The 17311-nt window shown below is 40.3% G+C and overlaps 1 protein-coding gene across 2 annotated transcripts; it reads right to left on the minus strand.

Moving 5' to 3' along the window:
• Positions 1–931: 931 nt before the first annotated feature.
• Positions 932–10956, minus strand: LOC127921862 (zinc finger protein OZF-like). Of its 2 annotated transcripts, XM_052505446.1 has the most exons (3): positions 10395–10956; positions 4152–4227; positions 3579–3714 (listed from the first exon to the last, which is right to left on the minus strand). In XM_052505446.1, the coding sequence occupies exons 1-3, from the start codon at positions 10756–10758 to the stop codon at positions 3702–3704; spliced, it is 453 nt and encodes a 150-aa protein (XP_052361406.1). In that variant the 5' UTR covers positions 10759–10956; the 3' UTR covers positions 3579–3701. The 2 variants fall into 2 exon arrangements, with proteins under 2 accessions (XP_052361405.1, XP_052361406.1); XM_052505445.1 differs by lacking the exon at positions 4152–4227 and having other exon boundaries at positions 932–3714.
• Positions 10957–17311: the final 6355 nt, after the last annotated feature.

Consider the following 17311-nt stretch of genomic DNA (forward strand, 5'->3'; position numbering starts at 1 on the left):
CCTCTGAAGACCCAGTGAGGGTGGAGCTCAGTCAGAGAGCTGTTGAGGGACTGGTTAGGAAGAACACATCTACAGCCAGAGAGGTGAGAGGTCACACAATTCTCCTGTGATATCTGGTGTCCTGTGTGAACTTAAGGTATGCTTCCTCTAATTTTCCTCTCTTGTGCCCTCTCTCTCTGGGGACCTGAGCCCTAGGACCATGCCTCAGGACTACTTGGCCTGATGACTCCTTGCAGTCCCCAGTCCACCTGGTTGTGCTGCTGCTCCAATTGTAACTGTTCTGGCTGCGGCTATGCAACCCTGAACTGTTCACCAAACGTGCTACCTTGTCCCAGACCTGCTGTTTTCGACCCTCTCTCTACCGCACCTGTTGTTTCGACCTCAGACTGCTCAGCTAACTACAGATCCTGGTTCGATACCCGGCTGTGCCACAGCCGGACGCGACCGGGGGACCCACGAGGCGACACACAAAGCGTCGTCCGGGTTAGGGGAGGGTTTGGCCGGTTGGGATATCCTTGTCCCATTGTGCTCTAGCGACTCCTGTGGTGGTGAAGATCGTTTACATTCTGTTAGAACACTTTATTGTTAAATCTGTGGGAGACCACTTCAAGCCCCTGGTAGAACCAGGGGTGGTGTTCACCTCTCCACCACGCCTTCAGCAGGCTGGAAAAGTGGGATTGATCTGTTTGATCCATGTTTGTTTCAGTTTTCAGGAGTTGAATCCTTTGACGTATTGTTGATTAAAAAAATAAATAATTTTCAACATAAATGTACTGGATTGGTTGAAAGCTGATACTAACGTTATATACTATTTTGACACGGTGGAAGATATACTGAATTGATATGGTTTATTGTACTAAAATGGACCAAGATGTGTTGATTTTGCACATATTTGTTGATTGGTCGGCCATTGGGTTAATTTGTTTTGCAATATGTTCAAATCAAATCCAGCTTTATTTATACAGACCATTTCAGACATGGATGCAACACAATGCGTAATAAAAAACACTATGAAAATAAAAACTGAAATATTTACAACACAACAAACATAAGAGCATAGAAAAACTAAAGAATAACAATAAAACTGAGACTAATGATCATTCTAAGGAAAAGACATTGATTAAAATAGTAAGAATATGATGTAATATCCAACCAGAAATAGAAGCTAGTTTTACTACATTGTTAGTAAACAATATAATTGTACCAATAAAATTCAGTTAGTCGCATAAATTGTGATTACTAAATGTTACATTACATTGAAATATTATGAAATATAAAAACCGAATATACTCTGTTGTGTATTGGACATAATAGTCTTATTTTCAACGTCTTTTCAACAACATGTTGATAGGCGGGATAGCCGATGTCAAAACAATTTTAACGTGTAAAAAATAATAACCAATATGCAGAAACAGTTTGTGATACATTGAAAACCTAAACATAATATTTACTATCGAAACAAACGTGTTCCACATGTTAATCACATATCTTGTATTTTTTTAAACGAGCACCTTATGAACTGCACAAGTACCAACAACGCTGTCGTTTTGACAAGTAGCAAATACATCACTGATATCAATTAGGGGGGACATCAGGTTGTAGGTTGCTGTTGAAACTAACACAACTTAAACAAACACATGGAAATGGGAGACATCTTTTACCTCACTGGTTAGACGACAACCTGCAGAAGACAGTCAGCTACATGTTAGAGGGATGCACTTAATCGTCATTACTCATATCGATATCACGTTGAAATCAATTGGGCGAGAGGGGAGAGATTAGGTTTCACGTCCTGTTAAAACAGCTAAAAAAACACACGGAATGTGGGAATAAGGTGTAAATCCATCGGGGCGGCCATAGTGGTTAGAGCGTTGGACTAGTAACCGGAAAGTTGCGAGTTCAAAACCCCCGAGCTGACAAGGTACAAATCTGTCGTTCTGCCCCTGAACAGGCAGTTAACCCACTGTTCCCAGGCCGTCATTGAAAATAAGAATGTGTTCTTAACTGACTTGCCTGGTTAAATAAAGGTAATCCCTGGTTAGAGGACAACTTGTAGAAAACAGCTCGCTACATTTTTGGAGTGTTGCAGTTTGATTCAAGTAGGTCACCAACTCGGGAAGTGAAACGCAACACTTTATTTGTGTTAATGTTAATCATATAAATACTACTCTTTCAATTCAGAGCCTGTAGTTTTCTAATATCCATATCATGCTGAAATTATTAAAATACTCCTTCTACTATGTTAAAGCATTCTACATTATGACATCATTAGAACACTCCTACTACAATGTTAAAGCATTCTACATTATGACATCATTAGAACACTCCTACTACAATGTTAAAGCATTCTACATTATGACATCATTAGAACACTCCTACTACAATGTTAAAACATTCTACATTGTGACATCATTTCATTGATATCATGAAACAAGTCCTTCATGTATGTACTTTCTGATGTTTAATCAGGTCTTTTACCAGCGTAATTCTTGCCACATTGATCACAGCTATGAGGTTTCTCTGTGTGTTCTCTGGTGGGCTATCAGGATATTTGCCTGAGTAAACATCTTCCCAAATATGTACTTAATTTCACCTTTATTTAACCAGGCAAGCCAGTTATGAACTAATTCTTATTTTCAATGACGGCCTAGGAACAGTGGGTTAACTGCCTTGTTCAGGGGCAGAACGACAGATTTGTACCATGTCAGCTCGGGGATTCGAACTTGCATTGATTACAGCCACAAGATTTCTATCCTGGGTGTGTTCTTTGGTGTGATATCATGTTCCTTGAGTGAGTAAAACTCCTCCCACATTGATCACAGCTATAAGGCTTTTCTCCTGTGTGTGTTTTCTCGTGTGATTTTAAATTTTGGGACGAAACAAAACTCTTTCCACAGTCAGAGCAGTGGTAAGGTTTCTCTCCTGTGTGTATTCTCTGGTGTATAGTCAGCTGGCTAAATGAAGTAAAACTCTTCCCACATTGATCACAGCTATAAGGTTTCTCTCCAGTGTGCGTTCTCAAATGTACCATCAGGTTGCTTGAGTGACTAAATCTCTTCCCACATTGATCACAGCTATAAGGCTTCTCACCTGTGTGTGTTTTCTGGTGTGATTTTAAATATTGTGAAGAAACAAAACATTTTCCACAGTCAGAGCAGTGGTAAGGTTTCCCTATTGTGTGTGTTCTCTTGTGTGATTTTAAATATTGGGAAGAAACAAAACTCCTTCCACAGTCCGAGCAGTGGTAAGGTTTCTCTCCTGTGTGTATTCTCTGGTGTATAGTCAGTTGGTTAGATGTAGTAAAACTCTTCCCACACCGATCACAGCTATAAGGTTTCTCTCCTGTGTGTGTTCTCTGGTGTGTAGTCAGAATGCTAGATGTAACAAAACTCTTCCCACATTGATCACAACTATACAATTTCTCTCTTGTGTGTGTTTTCTGGTGTGCTTTCAGGCTGCTTGTAACACCAAAACTCTTCCCACATTGATTACAGCTATTCGGTTTCTCTCCTGTGTGGATTCTCTGATGTCTTTTGAGGTCTGCTGAAGAGGGGAATCTCTTCCCACAGTCAGAGCAGCGGTGAGGTTTCTTCCCTGTGTGTTTCCGCTTCTGTTTCTTGAGATGTTCTGATGTGAAGAGACTCTCCTCTGCCTCTTCAGCTTCATGCTGTTGTTGAGGCTCTCCAGAGGATCCCCGATAGTCAGGTCTCTCTCCTGTTTGAACAACAAAGTCAGACAGATGGTTAAAGGCCCACAGCAGAAATACACTGTTTATATGAGCTTAAGGTGATGCCCATGATTGTGTACAACAATTTACGTCTGTAATTCATGTTTAAAAGCTTTTAACTTTCTATGGGCAGGTGGGATGGTAGCATCCCACCTGGTCAACATCCGGTGAAATTGCAGAGCACGAAATTCAAACTGAAGAATTATAAATATTTAACTTTCATAAAATCACAAGTGTAACACATCAAAATAAAGCTTAACTTCTTGTTAATCCAGCCGCCGTGTCAGATTTCCAAAAGGCTTTACGGCGAAAGCAAACCGTGCTATTATCTGCGGACAGCGCCCCGCATACAAAAGCATGAAAAACATATTTCAACCTGGCAGGTGCCAGAAAGTTAGAAATAGCGATAGAATAAATGCCTTACCTTTGATGATCTTCTTCTGTTGGCACTCCAAAAGGTCCCAGATACATCACAAATGGTCCTTTTGTTCGATGATGTCCTTTATATCCATAAAAACTCAGTTTAGCTGGTGCGCTTCAGTCAATAATCCATAATAATAATCCATATATATATATATGAGAGAGATGTTATCTAGTTATGGATGTGGTATGTATTTGTAGTATATCTGTTATCCAGTTGCAGTATATCTGTTATCCAGTTGCAGTATATCTGTTATCCGGTTGCAGTATATCTGTTATCCGGTTGCAGTATATCTGTTATCTAGTTGCAGTATATCTGTTATCTAGTTCTAGTTGCAGTATATCTGTTATCCAGTTGTAGTATATCTGTTATTTAGTTGCAGTATATCTGTTATTTAGTTGTAGTATATCAGTTATCTAGTTGTAGTATATCTGTTATCTCGTTGCAGTATATCTGTTATCCAGTTGCAGTACATCTGTTATCTAGTTCTAGTTGCAGTATATCAGTTATCTAGTTGCAGTATATCAGTTATCTAGTTGCAGTATATCAGTTATCTAGTTGCAGTATATCTGTTATCCGGTTGCAGTATATCTGTTATCCGGTTGCAGTATATCTGTTATCCGGTTGCAGTATATCTGTTATCTAGTTGTAGTATATCTGTTATCTAGTTGTAGTATATCTGTTATCTAGTTGTAGTATATCTGTTATCCAGTTGCAGTATATCTGTTATCTAGTTGCAGTATATCTGTTATCTAGTTGTAGTATATCTGTTATCTAGTTGCAGTATATCTGTTATCTAGTTGTAGTATATCTGTTATCTAGTTGTAGTATATCTGTTATCTAGTTGCGGTATATCTGTTATCTAGTTGCGGTATATCTGTTATCTAGTTGCAGTATATCTGTTATCCAGTTGTAGTATATCTGTTATCTAGTTGCAGTATATCTGTTATCTAGTTGCAGTATATCTGTTATCTAGTTCTAGTTGCAGTATATCTGTTATCCAGTTGTAGTATATCTGTTATTTAGTTGCAGTATATCTGTTATTTAGTTGCAGTATATCTGTTATCTAGTTGCAGTATATCAGTTATCTAGTTGCAGTATATCTGTTATCTAGTTGCAGTATATCAGTTATCTGTTATCTAGTTGCAGTATATCCGTTATCCAGTTGCAGTATATCCGTTATCCAGTTGCAGTATATCTGTTATCCAGTTGCAGTATATCTGTTATCCAGCTACAGTATATCTGTTATCCAGTTGCAGTATATCTGTTATCCAGTTGCAGTATATCTGTTATCCAGTTGCAGTATATCTGTTATCCAGTTGCAGTATATCTGTTATCCAGTTGCAGTATATCTGTTATCTAGTTCTAGTTGCAGTATATCTGTTATCTAGTTCTAGTTGCAGTATATCTGTTATCTAGTTCTAGTTGTAGTATATCTGTTATCTAGTTCTAGTTGCAGTATATCTGTTATCTAGTTCTAGTTGTAGTATATCTGTTATCTAGTTGTAGTATATCTGTTATCCAGTTGCAGTATATCTGTTATCTAGTTGCAGTATATCAGTTATCCAGTTGTAGTATATCTGTTATCCAGTTGTAGTATATCTGTTATCTAGTTGTAGTATATCTGTTATCCAGTTGCAGTATATCTGTTATCTAGTTGCAGTATATCAGTTATCCAGTTGCAGTATATCTGTTATCCAGTTGCAGTATATCTGTTATCCAGTTGCAGTATATCTGTTATCCAGTTGCAGTATATCTGTTATCCAGTTGCAGTATATCTGTTATCCAGTTGCAGTATATCTGTTATCTAGTTCTAGTTGCAGTATATCTGTTATCTAGTTCTAGTTGCAGTATATCTGTTATCTAGTTCTAGTTGTAGTATATCTGTTATCTAGTTCTAGTTGCAGTATATCTGTTATCTAGTTCTAGTTGTAGTATATCTGTTATCTAGTTGTAGTATATCTGTTATCCAGTTGTAGTATATCTGTTATCCAGTTGCAGTATATCTGTTATCCAGTTGCAGTATATCTGTTATCCAGTTGCAGTATATCTGTTATCCAGTTGCAGTATATCTGTTATCCAGTTGTAGTATATCTGTTATCCAGTTGCAGTATATCTGTTATCCAGTTGCAGTATATCTGTTATCCAGTTGCAGTATATCTGTTATCCAGTTGCAGTATATCTGTTATCCAGTTGCAGTATATCTGTTATCCAGTTGCAGTATATCTGTTATCCAGTTGCAGTATATCTGTTATCTAGTTCTAGTTGCAGTATATCTGTTATCTAGTTCTAGTTGCAGTATATCTGTTATCTAGTTCTAGTTGTAGTATATCTGTTATCTAGTTCTAGTTGCAGTATATCTGTTATCTAGTTCTAGTTGCAGTATATCTGTTATCTAGTTCTAGTTGTAGTATATATATATCTGTTATTTAGTTGTAGTATATCTGTTATCTAGTTGTAGTATATCTGTTATCTAGTTGTAGTATATCTGTTATCCAGTTGTAGTATATCTGTTATCTAGTTGCAGTATATCTGTGTGGGCAGAAATGGTGAGCGAAGGTATTTGTTTTTCACAATGTATTCCGAATATTACCACACATTATCAGATCAATATCAGGATGCTACTGAAGGAAACTCCCATTAAGCTCCGTGTCTATTCACTAATTCACCACCGTGGGGAGTTCTCACACATGCAGAGATCATCCATTCACCTAACTGAGGTTAACCGCCTCCATGCTTCACAGTGGGAACCACACATGCAGAGATCATCCATTCACCTGAGGTTAACCGCCTCCATGCTTCACAGTGGGAACCACACATGCGGAGATCATCCATTCACCTAACTGAGGTTAACCGCCTCCATGCTTCACAGTGGGAACCACACATGCGGAGATCATCCATTCACCTAACTGAGGTTAACCGCCTCCATGCTTCACAGTGGGAACCACACATGCGGAGATCATCCATTCACCTAACTGAGGTTAACCGCCTCCATGCTTCACAGTGGGAACCACACATGCGGAGATCATCCATTCACCTAACTGAGGTTAACCGCCTCCATGCTTCACAGTGGGAACCACACATGCGGAGATCATCCATTCACCTACTCTGCATCTCACAAAGACACAGCGGTCGGAACCAAAAATCTCAAATTTGAACTCATCAGACCAAAGGACAGATTTCCATCCGTCTAATGTCCATTGCTCGTGTTTCTTGGCCCAAGTAAGACTCTTCTTCTTGTTATTGGTGTCCTTTAGTAGTGGTTTCTCTGCAGCAATTCGACCATTAAGGCCTGATTTCACACAATCTCCTCTGAACAGTTGATGTTGAGATGTGTCTGTTACTTGAACTCTGTGAAGCATTTATTTGGGCTGCAATCTGCGGTGCAGTTAATTGCCCATTTCTGAGGCTAGTAACTCTAATGAACTTATCCTCTGCAGCAGAGGTAACTCTGGGTCTTCCTTTCCTGTGGCGGTCCTCATGAGAGCCAGTTTCATCATAGCGCTTGATGGTTTTTGCGACGGCACTTGAAGAAACTTTCAAAGTTTTGAAGTTTTCCGGATTGACTGACCTTCATGTCTTAAAGTAACGATGGACTGTCGTTTCTCTTTGCTTATTTGAGCTGTTCTTGCCATAATATGGGCTTGGTCGTTTACAAAATAGGGCTGTGTCCGGTATACCACCCCTACCTTGTCCGGTATACCACCCCTACCTTGTCACAACACAACTGATTGGCTCAAACACATTAAGAAGGGAAGAAATTCCACAAATTAACTTAACGAGGCACACCTGTTAATTAAAATGCATTCCAGGTGACTACCTCATGAAGCTGGTTGAGAGAATGCCAAGAGTGTGCAACGCTGTCATCAAAGCAAAGGGTGTCTACTTTGAAGAGTTGAAAATATAAATATATTTTGATTTGTTTAACACTTTTTTGGTTAGTACATGATTCCATATGTGTTATTTTATAGGTTTGATGACTTCACTATTATTCTACAATGTAGAAAATAGTAAAAATAAAGAAAAAGCCTTGAATGAGTAGGTGCGTCCAAATTTTGACTGGTACTGATTTATACTGCCAGGCATATTCAACAGTTAGGCAAATGATTATAGACCTAATGAAGTTGCGGTTTGCTCTCTCCTCTTAGAAAATTAAGCTAAAACCAATTCATCCCTAAGGTGTTCGATGGGGTTGAGGTCAGGGCTCTGTGCAGGCAAGTCAAGTTCATCCACACCAAACCTCGACAAACCAATTCTGTTCGGATTTCGCTTTATGCACAGGGGGCATTGTCATGCTGCAACAGGAAAGAGCCTTCCACAAACTGTTGGAAGCACAGAATCATCTAGAATGTCAGAATGCTGTAGCACTAAGATTTCCCTTCACTGGAACTAAGGGGCCCGAACCATGAAAAAACATCCCCAGATCATTATTCCTCTTCCACCAAACTTTACAGTTTAATGAACTACAGTGGGGCAAAGAAGTATTGCACGGCTGTGTTCTCGATTTTATTCACCAGTCAGCAACGGATGTGGCTGAAATAGCCGAATCCACAAATTAGAATAGCTGTTTCCACAAAATGTTGTATATGTAGCGTATTTGCGACTGCTCTACAAAAATAAATCACGGTCAACAAAACAGCCCAACAATCGACCGGTAGAATACGGTCAGCCCTAAAAAAAAAAGTCTGAATATTATACAATGACTTATCAACAGCTCGAACAACTTGACCCCCACAGGAAATCTACACTGGTGATTCTAGAATATACTATATATCCTAGAAACCTGGTTAAACTATAATTATGACATCATGGGTGAATTCTAGAATATATTATATATCCTAGACAATTTGACTCCCACAGGAAACCTACACTGGTAGTTATGGAAAGACCCATATACTGTAAAGCCATTGATTACTGAAGAATATAACTTATAAATGCCTCAAATGTTTCAGCCGTATTACCCTACCAGAAACCACAACATAAGCTCGTATAACACCACTGTTTGTAATAAAGCACTATATCCTAGAAACCTGGTTAAACTATCATTATGACATCATGTATGAATTCTAGAATATACTATATATCCTAGAAACCTGGTTAAACTATCATTATGACATCATGGATGAATTCTAGAATATACTATATATCCTAGAAACCTGGTTAAACTATCATTATGACATCATGGATGAATTCTAGAATATACTATATATCCTAGAAACCTGGTTAAACTATCATTATGACATCATGGATGAATTCTAGAATATACTATATATCCTAGAAACCTGGTTAAACTATCATTATGACATCATGGATGAATTCTAGAATATACTATATATCCTAGAAACCTGGTTAAACTATCATTATGACATCATGGATGAATTCTAGAATATACTATATATCCTAGAAACCTGGTTAAACTATCATTATGACATCATGGATGAATTCCAGAATATACTATATATCCTAGAAACCTGGTTAAACTATCATTATGACATCATGGATGAATTCTAGAATATATTATATATCCTAGAAACCTGGTTAAACTATCATTATGACATCATGGATGAATTCCAGAATATACTATATATCCTAGAAACCTGGTTAAAACTATCATTTTGATCCTTATTGACGGCCAGTCCTTGTACTCATAGTGCGGTGAATTCAGGGGGAGCCAACACCTTATAACTGTTACCCCAAGATGTCTGAACTTCTTGACGAGGTCGCTAGGGTTACGGTTTCTACAATATCGTTCTCTATGAATTTGAGAGTGGTTACACTTCTCCTTCCCCTGTTAACCAAGTCTCTGGGAAGCCATTTTGTTGCTGCTTAAAAACCCACACAACCCAGCAATCTGCAGTTCAAACAATAACAAAGCTGTAATTACACCACTATTTTGGTAATAAGATGGATGGGGCTGGAGAAATGTAACTACAGACAGACCTATGGATGCAAGGACTGACCATCCATGATATCAACATTATAGTTTTAACCATGTTGAGGCTATACAGTGTTGGTTTACATTGTTTTTAATCATTGGATTAAAAAAGCTTATTTGGGGTTCTGATGGGGTACAACAGTTGAACTAACCTCATGAGGCATGTGTTATATTCTTCAAGAATCAATGGCTATAAATTAATAATTTAAAAGTCAAAATATGGATATAGCAACTACAGACTTCCCCTTTAACACCACACATCAGTCCAACAACTGCAGAGTTTGTGCCTCTGTATTTAAGACAGTACTTACTAGTGTTTATCAGGGAACGGTTTCTCAAAACCATCTTATGGTTAAGTTCATCGTTAGAACCATTGGATGCCTTGATTTGCTTTTGGGAAACCGGGCCCAGATATCCAGTTTCCTCCTCCTTTTTCGACGTGACAGTCATCTCCCCATCCTCCTCTTTCTCTCCCTCCTCTTTTTTAATTGTAACATCCTCCTCTTCTTTCACTGAAACGTCTTTCTCTTCTTCTTTCACGGTAACAGCCTCACCATCTCCTTGTTTTTGTATTGTAACAGCCTCCTCTTCCTCCTCCTCTTTCACCAGAGCTTCTTTCTCCGTCCAGCAGACCTCCTCTTCTTTAACTGGAGGAGAGCAGCTTAGTGAACTCATGGTCGGGGATGTTAGATAGCTAGGCTAATGTTAACTTAACCAGCCAGCTAGATGACTAATAACAACACCGTAAATATGAAATTAAATGGGATAACTAACAAGGCGACAGAAGTGGTTTTAATACACAGTGGCTAATATACACGAAAGCGTCTACAGAGCTTTATTGGTTCGTCTATGTTGTCTATCAAGCTACGGAGGTGTCTGTCTGACTGTTGTTGCTGTTGAAAGAAGCGTTCCGTCCACTACATTATACGTCACACCAGCAGCATCGCCTTAAAGTCTCAGACCGCCATCTGCTGACTGGAGTGGGTAACGCAGTTGAGAGAAAATGTATATTTTATTTTCAGACAAAATGTTAATGGGTAGGAAGCATGAGTTTTTACTCACCAATGTAACAACACTGTGTGGTTAAAGACTTAGTACATGAGTTGCAGACATGATCTGGTTACCTATAAGAACAAACAGGGTATCTTCTAAACTTCCCACAATTCACTATTTCTCAACGTAATGTGGATATAGTCTGTGCTACTGAGTTCATATTGTAAGTATATGCATGTCCCTTAAGGTCCTTGTGTAATTGTAATGTGATATTGTACGCCCTAGCCCCGCCCCCAGCCCCGCCCCTAGCTCGATTGTCCATTGTTTATAATCTATATATACTTGTGTTCTCTCATGTACTTTATGTATTGATTTGTTGTTAATAATACAAATAAAAAATAAAAGTAAAAAACTATAAATAAAACATTAAAATAAAAAAAGAGTTGATATCCTAGTAAACCGTCCCCATTACATTAGGAAACCTGTTGTAATGAACACTTATGAGTATGATGGGCGGAATCTTCTGGACTTTACTACCTTAAATAAATAATACTTTTAAGATCAATTGGATAAAACAATTCCTAAGAAGACCCACTTCTATGTGAAATTGTATTCCTCATCATGTCTTCTCTACTCTTGGTGGCCTTAACTTCATGTTGTAATTTTAATATTGACAAAGTTCCAGTGAAATTGGAACTTTGCATTTCTCTACGGCTGGTCAGCAGGTTTTCTTGTCATGGTCCTTAATTTATATGCATAATTTTTCTCCTCACAGATATTATATATGGAATATATGGAATAATCGGGATTTATTGTATGAAAATACGTCTTTATTTTTAGAATATTGGTTCTGAAATAACATCCTATTGGTGAGACAACTGGTAAATGCAGAGGGTCTTTAACTCAGTTATAAGGAATTCTTATCACTTTACAAGGTCCCTGTAACACCGAAAGATTTTGCAATTGTTTTAGATGCCATTCCCTCAGGTGTTGTTTTAGTATTCAGGAATGTGTCAAGACCCTCAGAGCCGACCTTCTATTGACCCTGTTGACTCATCAGTAGGAAAGACCTGACCCTCAGAGCCGACCTTCTATTGACCCTGTTGACTCATCAGTAGGAAAGACCTGACCCTCAGAGCCTACCTTCTATTGACCCTGTTGACTCATCAGTAGGAAAGACCTGACCCTCAGAGCCTACCTTCTATTGACCCTGTTGACTCATCAGTAGGAAAGACCTGACCCTCAGAGCCTACCTTCTATTGACCCTGTTGACTCATCAGTAGGAAAGACCTGACCCTCAGAGCCTACCTTCTGTTGACCCTGTTGACTCATCAGTAGGAAAGACCTGACCCTCAGAGCCTACCTTCTATTGACCCTGTTGACTCATCAGTAGGAAAGACCTGACCCTCAGAGCCTACCTTCTATTGACCCTGTTGACTCATCAGTAGGAAAGACCTGACCCTCAGAGCCTACCTTCTATTGACCCTGTTGACTCATCAGTAGGAAAGACCTGACCCTCAGAGCCTACCTTCTATTGACCCTGTTGACTCATCAGTAGGAAAGACCTGACCCTCTGAGCCTACCTTCTATTGACCCTGTTGACTCATCAGTAGGAAAGACCTGACCCTCTGAGCCTACCTTCTATTGACCCTGTTGACTCATCAGTAGGAAAGACCTGACCCTCTGAGCCTACCTTCTATTGACCCTGTTGACTCAGTAGGAAAGACCTGACCCTCAGAGCCTACCTTCTATTGACCCTGTTGACTCATCAGTAGGAAAGACCTGACCCTCAGAGCCTACCTTCTGTTGACCCTGTTGACTCATCAGTAGGAAAGACCTGACCCTCAGAACCTACCTTCTATTGACCCTGTTGACTCATCAGTAGGAAAGACCTGACCCTCAGAGCCTACCTTCTATTGACCCTGTTGACTCATCAGTAGGAAAGACCTGACCCTCAGAGCCTACCTTCTATTGACCCTGTTGACTCATCAGTAGGAAAGACCTGACCCTCAGAGCCTACCTTCTATTGACCCTGTTGACTCATCAGTAGGAAAGACCTGACCCTCAGAGCCTACCTTCTATTGACCCTGTTGACTCATCAGTAGGAAAGACCTGACCCTCAGAGCCTACCTTCTATTGACCCTGTTGACTCAGTAGGAAAGACCTGACCCTCAGAGCCTACCTTCTATTGACCCTGTTGACTCAGTAGGAAAGACCTGACCCTCAGAGCCTACCTTCTATTGACCCTGTTGACTCATCAGTAGGAAAGACCTGACCCTCAGAGCCTACCTTCTATTGACCCTGTTGACTCATCAGTAGGAAAGACCTGACCCTCAGAGCCTACCTTCTATTGACCCTGTTGACTCATCAGTAGGAAAGATCTGACCCTCAGAGCCTACCTTCTATTGACCCTGTTGACTCATCAGTAGGAAAGACCTGACCCTCAGAGCCTACCTTCTATTGACCCTGTTGACTCATCAGTAGGAAAGACCTGACCCTCAGAGCCTACCTTCTATTGACCCTGTTGACTCATCAGTAGGAAACACCTGACCCTCAGAGCCTACCTTCTATTGACCCTGTTGACTCATCAGTAGGAAAGACCTGACCCTCAGAGCCTACCTTCTATTGACCCTGTTGACTCATCAGTAGGAAAGACCTGACCCTCAGAGCCTACCTTCTATTGACCCTGTTGACTCATCAGTAGGAAAGACCTGACCCTCAGAGCCTACCTTCTATTGACCCTGTTGACTCATCAGTAGGAAAGACCTGACCCTCAGAGCCTACCTTCTATTGACCCTGTTGACTCATCAGTAGGAAAGACCTGACCCTCAGAGCCTACCTTCTATTGACCCTGTTGACTCATCAGTAGGAAAGACCTGACCCTCAGAGCCTACCTTCTATTGACCCTGTTGACTCTCAGTAGGAAAGACCTGACCCTCTGAGCCTACCTTCTATTGACCCTGTTGACTCATCAGTAGGAAAGACCTGACCCTCAGAGCCTACCTTCTATTGACCCTGTTGACTCATCAGTAGGAAAGACCTGACCCTCAGAGCCTACCTTCTATTGACCCTGTTGACTCATCAGTAGGAAAGACCTGACCCTCAGAGCCTACCTTCTATTGACCCTGTTGACTCATCAGTAGGAAAGACCTGACCCTCAGAGCCTACCTTCTATTGACCCTGTTGACTCATCAGTAGGAAAGACCTGACCCTCAGAGCCTACCTTCTGTTGACCCTGTTGACTCATCAGTAGGAAAGACCTGACCCTCAGAGCCTACCTTCTATTGACCCTGTTGACTCATCAGTAGGAAAGACCTGACCCTCAGAGCCTACCTTCTATTGACCCTGTTGACTCATCAGTAGGAAAGACCTGACCCTCAGAGCCTACCTTCTATTGACCCTGTTGACTCATCAGTAGGAAAGACCTGACCCTCAGAGCCTACCTTCTATTGACCCTGTTGACTCATCAGTAGGAAAGACCTGACCCTCAGAGCCTACCTTCTATTGACCCTGTTGACTCATCAGTAGGAAAGACCTGACCCTCAGAGCCTACCTTCTATTGACCCTGTTGACTCATCAGTAGGAAAGACCTGACCCTCAGAGCCTACCTTCTATTGACCCTGTTGACTCATCAGTAGGAAAGACCTGACCCTCAGAGCCTACCTTCTATTGACCCTGTTGACTCATCAGTAGGAAAGACCTGACCCTCAGAGCCTACCTTCTATTGACCCTGTTGACTCATCAGTAGGAAAGACCTGACCCTCAGAGCCTACCTTCTATTGACCCTGTTGACTCATCAGTAGGAAAGACCTGACCCTCAGAGCCTACCTTCTATTGACCCTGTTGACTCATCAGTAGGAAAGACCTGACCCTCAGAGCCTACCTTCTATTGACCCTGTTGACTCATCAGTAGGAAAGACCTGACCCTCAGAGCCTACCTTCCATTGACCCTGTTGACTCATCAGTAGGAAAGACCTGACCCTCAGAGCCTACCTTCTATTGACCCTGTTGACTCATCAGTAGGAAAGACCTGACCCTCAGAGCCTACCTTCTATTGACCCTGTTGACTCATCAGTAGGAAAGACCTGACCCTCAGAGCCTACCTTCTATTGACCCTGTTGACTCATCAGTAGGAAAGACCTGACCCTCAGAGCCTACCTTCTATTGACCCTGTTGACTCATCAGTAGGAAAGACCTGACCCTCAGAGCCTACCTTCTATTGACCCTGTTGACTCATCAGTAGGAAAGACCTGACCCTCAGAGCCTACCTTCTATTGACCCTGTTGACTCAGTAGGAAAGACCTGACCCTCAGAGCCTACCTTCTATTGACCCTGTTGACTCATCAGTAGGAAAGACCTGACCCTCAGAGCCTACCTTCTATTGACCCTGTTGACTCATCAGTAGGAAAGACCTGACCCTCAGAGCCTACCTTCTATTGACCCTGTTGATTCACCAGTAGGAAAGATTTGTTTCTCTTTTGGTCCATTCAACAACAGAGCGATACAATCCTTGTTTCAGCAGGATGTTGTATCTATAACTGTCATTCCTTATTGGAACGGATTTATTGATAATATCTGTTGGGAAAAAAGTCTGGATGTTGCCACACACATACCTACTTATTAACAAAATTCAGGAAGTTTCTTTTTAAATTATTCATAAATATTATCCTGCCAACCACTATATGAAGAAGTTAAAAAATATATACATCAACTCAAATTGTATCTTTTGTAATGACCACCCAGAAACAGTGTTGTATCTTTTGTGGCATTGTATTCATGTAAGGAATCTGTGGCAAGACATCAGTAGATTCATAATTGTACACATTTATGAAGATGTTACACTATTATGGAGAGATGTACTGCTTGGATTCTTTATTTATGATAGAAATAAGCTGAAACAATGTTATGTAATTCATTTAATTAATCTTTTGGCCATATTTCATATTCCCAAATGTAAATTTACAAACAAATCACCATTTTCTTACCTTACAAAAATAAATCGAACTGTATTTTCAGACAATTTAATACTCTACTAACAAAAAAAAGCTATTAGAATTATAAATGTATGTATGTCCCTTAAGGTCTTTGTGTAATGTGATATTATACCTCCCTGGCCCCGCCCATAGCCCCGCCGCTGGCCCCGCCCATAGCCCCGCCCCCAGCCCAATTGTCCTCTGTATATTATTTATAGATACTTGTGTTCCCACATGTACTTCCTGTATTGATTTGTTGTTAGTAAAAAAAATAAAAAATACATCTCAAAGTAAAAAAAAAACAATCATAAATAAATAAAACATGTTTTAAAGAAGAGTATACTAGCAACCTTTTAAATATGAGGTTGGAAAATATTTAAGAATATATGGGAGTATTCTTGCCAAGACGAGGAGAGCTGAAGAAGTACAATTACAAAGATCACCTGTCTCGTTCAAAATTCTGTTGAAAGTCTCTCAGAGGAGGACAAATCTGTTCTGTTTGAGCTACAACACAAGTTGGATGATATGTATAAACTGAAAGCAGAGGGAGCCTTTGTCAGATCTGGGAAGAAGTGGCTCGAGGAGGATGAACAAAATTCATCTTGTTTTTTTTCAGGTTAGAAAAAGACCACTCTTAAAAATAATACAATTCAACAATTAAATATTAATGGTCTCATCACAGACGATCCCAAATTAGTCTCTGGCTTTAGTTCCAACTTCTATAGGAATTTATATAGTTCTAAGTACTGTGAGATTTTCTCAACCATTATTTTTTTGACTCTCTGGGGGATGTGAAATCAATTGGGGAGGCTGACAAGGAAACAGTGTGATGACTCTATTATAGTTGAAGAGATCATTTATGCTATTGAACACCTTAGATATAATACGTCTCCTGGGACTGATGGTATATTTACATTTACATTTACATTTAAGTCATTTAGCAGACGCTCTTATCCAGAGCGACTTACAAATTGGGTATCTGCCGAGTTTTTCTCAACTGTTAGCCCCATTAGCCCTTGCGGCCTGCTAACGTTAGCTGTCTAGAGCCCCACTAATCCATCACGACTGGTCTACCGACGGAAATGCACGAGGAGGCTATAAACAGACTTCCTACGTCTTCTGCTGGCTTGCTGCCCCCGGCCTGATAGCCGGCCCGCTAGCCTTCTGCTAGCTTGTTAGCCTCGGCCTGATAGCCGGCCCGCTAGCCTTCTGCTAGCTTGCTACCCCCGGCCTGATAGCCGGCCCGCTAGCCTTATGCTAGC

The sequence above is a fragment of the Oncorhynchus keta genome, unplaced genomic scaffold, assembly GCF_023373465.1.
Source record: "Oncorhynchus keta strain PuntledgeMale-10-30-2019 unplaced genomic scaffold, Oket_V2 Un_contig_2383_pilon_pilon, whole genome shotgun sequence".
NCBI lineage: Eukaryota > Metazoa > Chordata > Actinopteri > Salmoniformes > Salmonidae > Oncorhynchus > Oncorhynchus keta.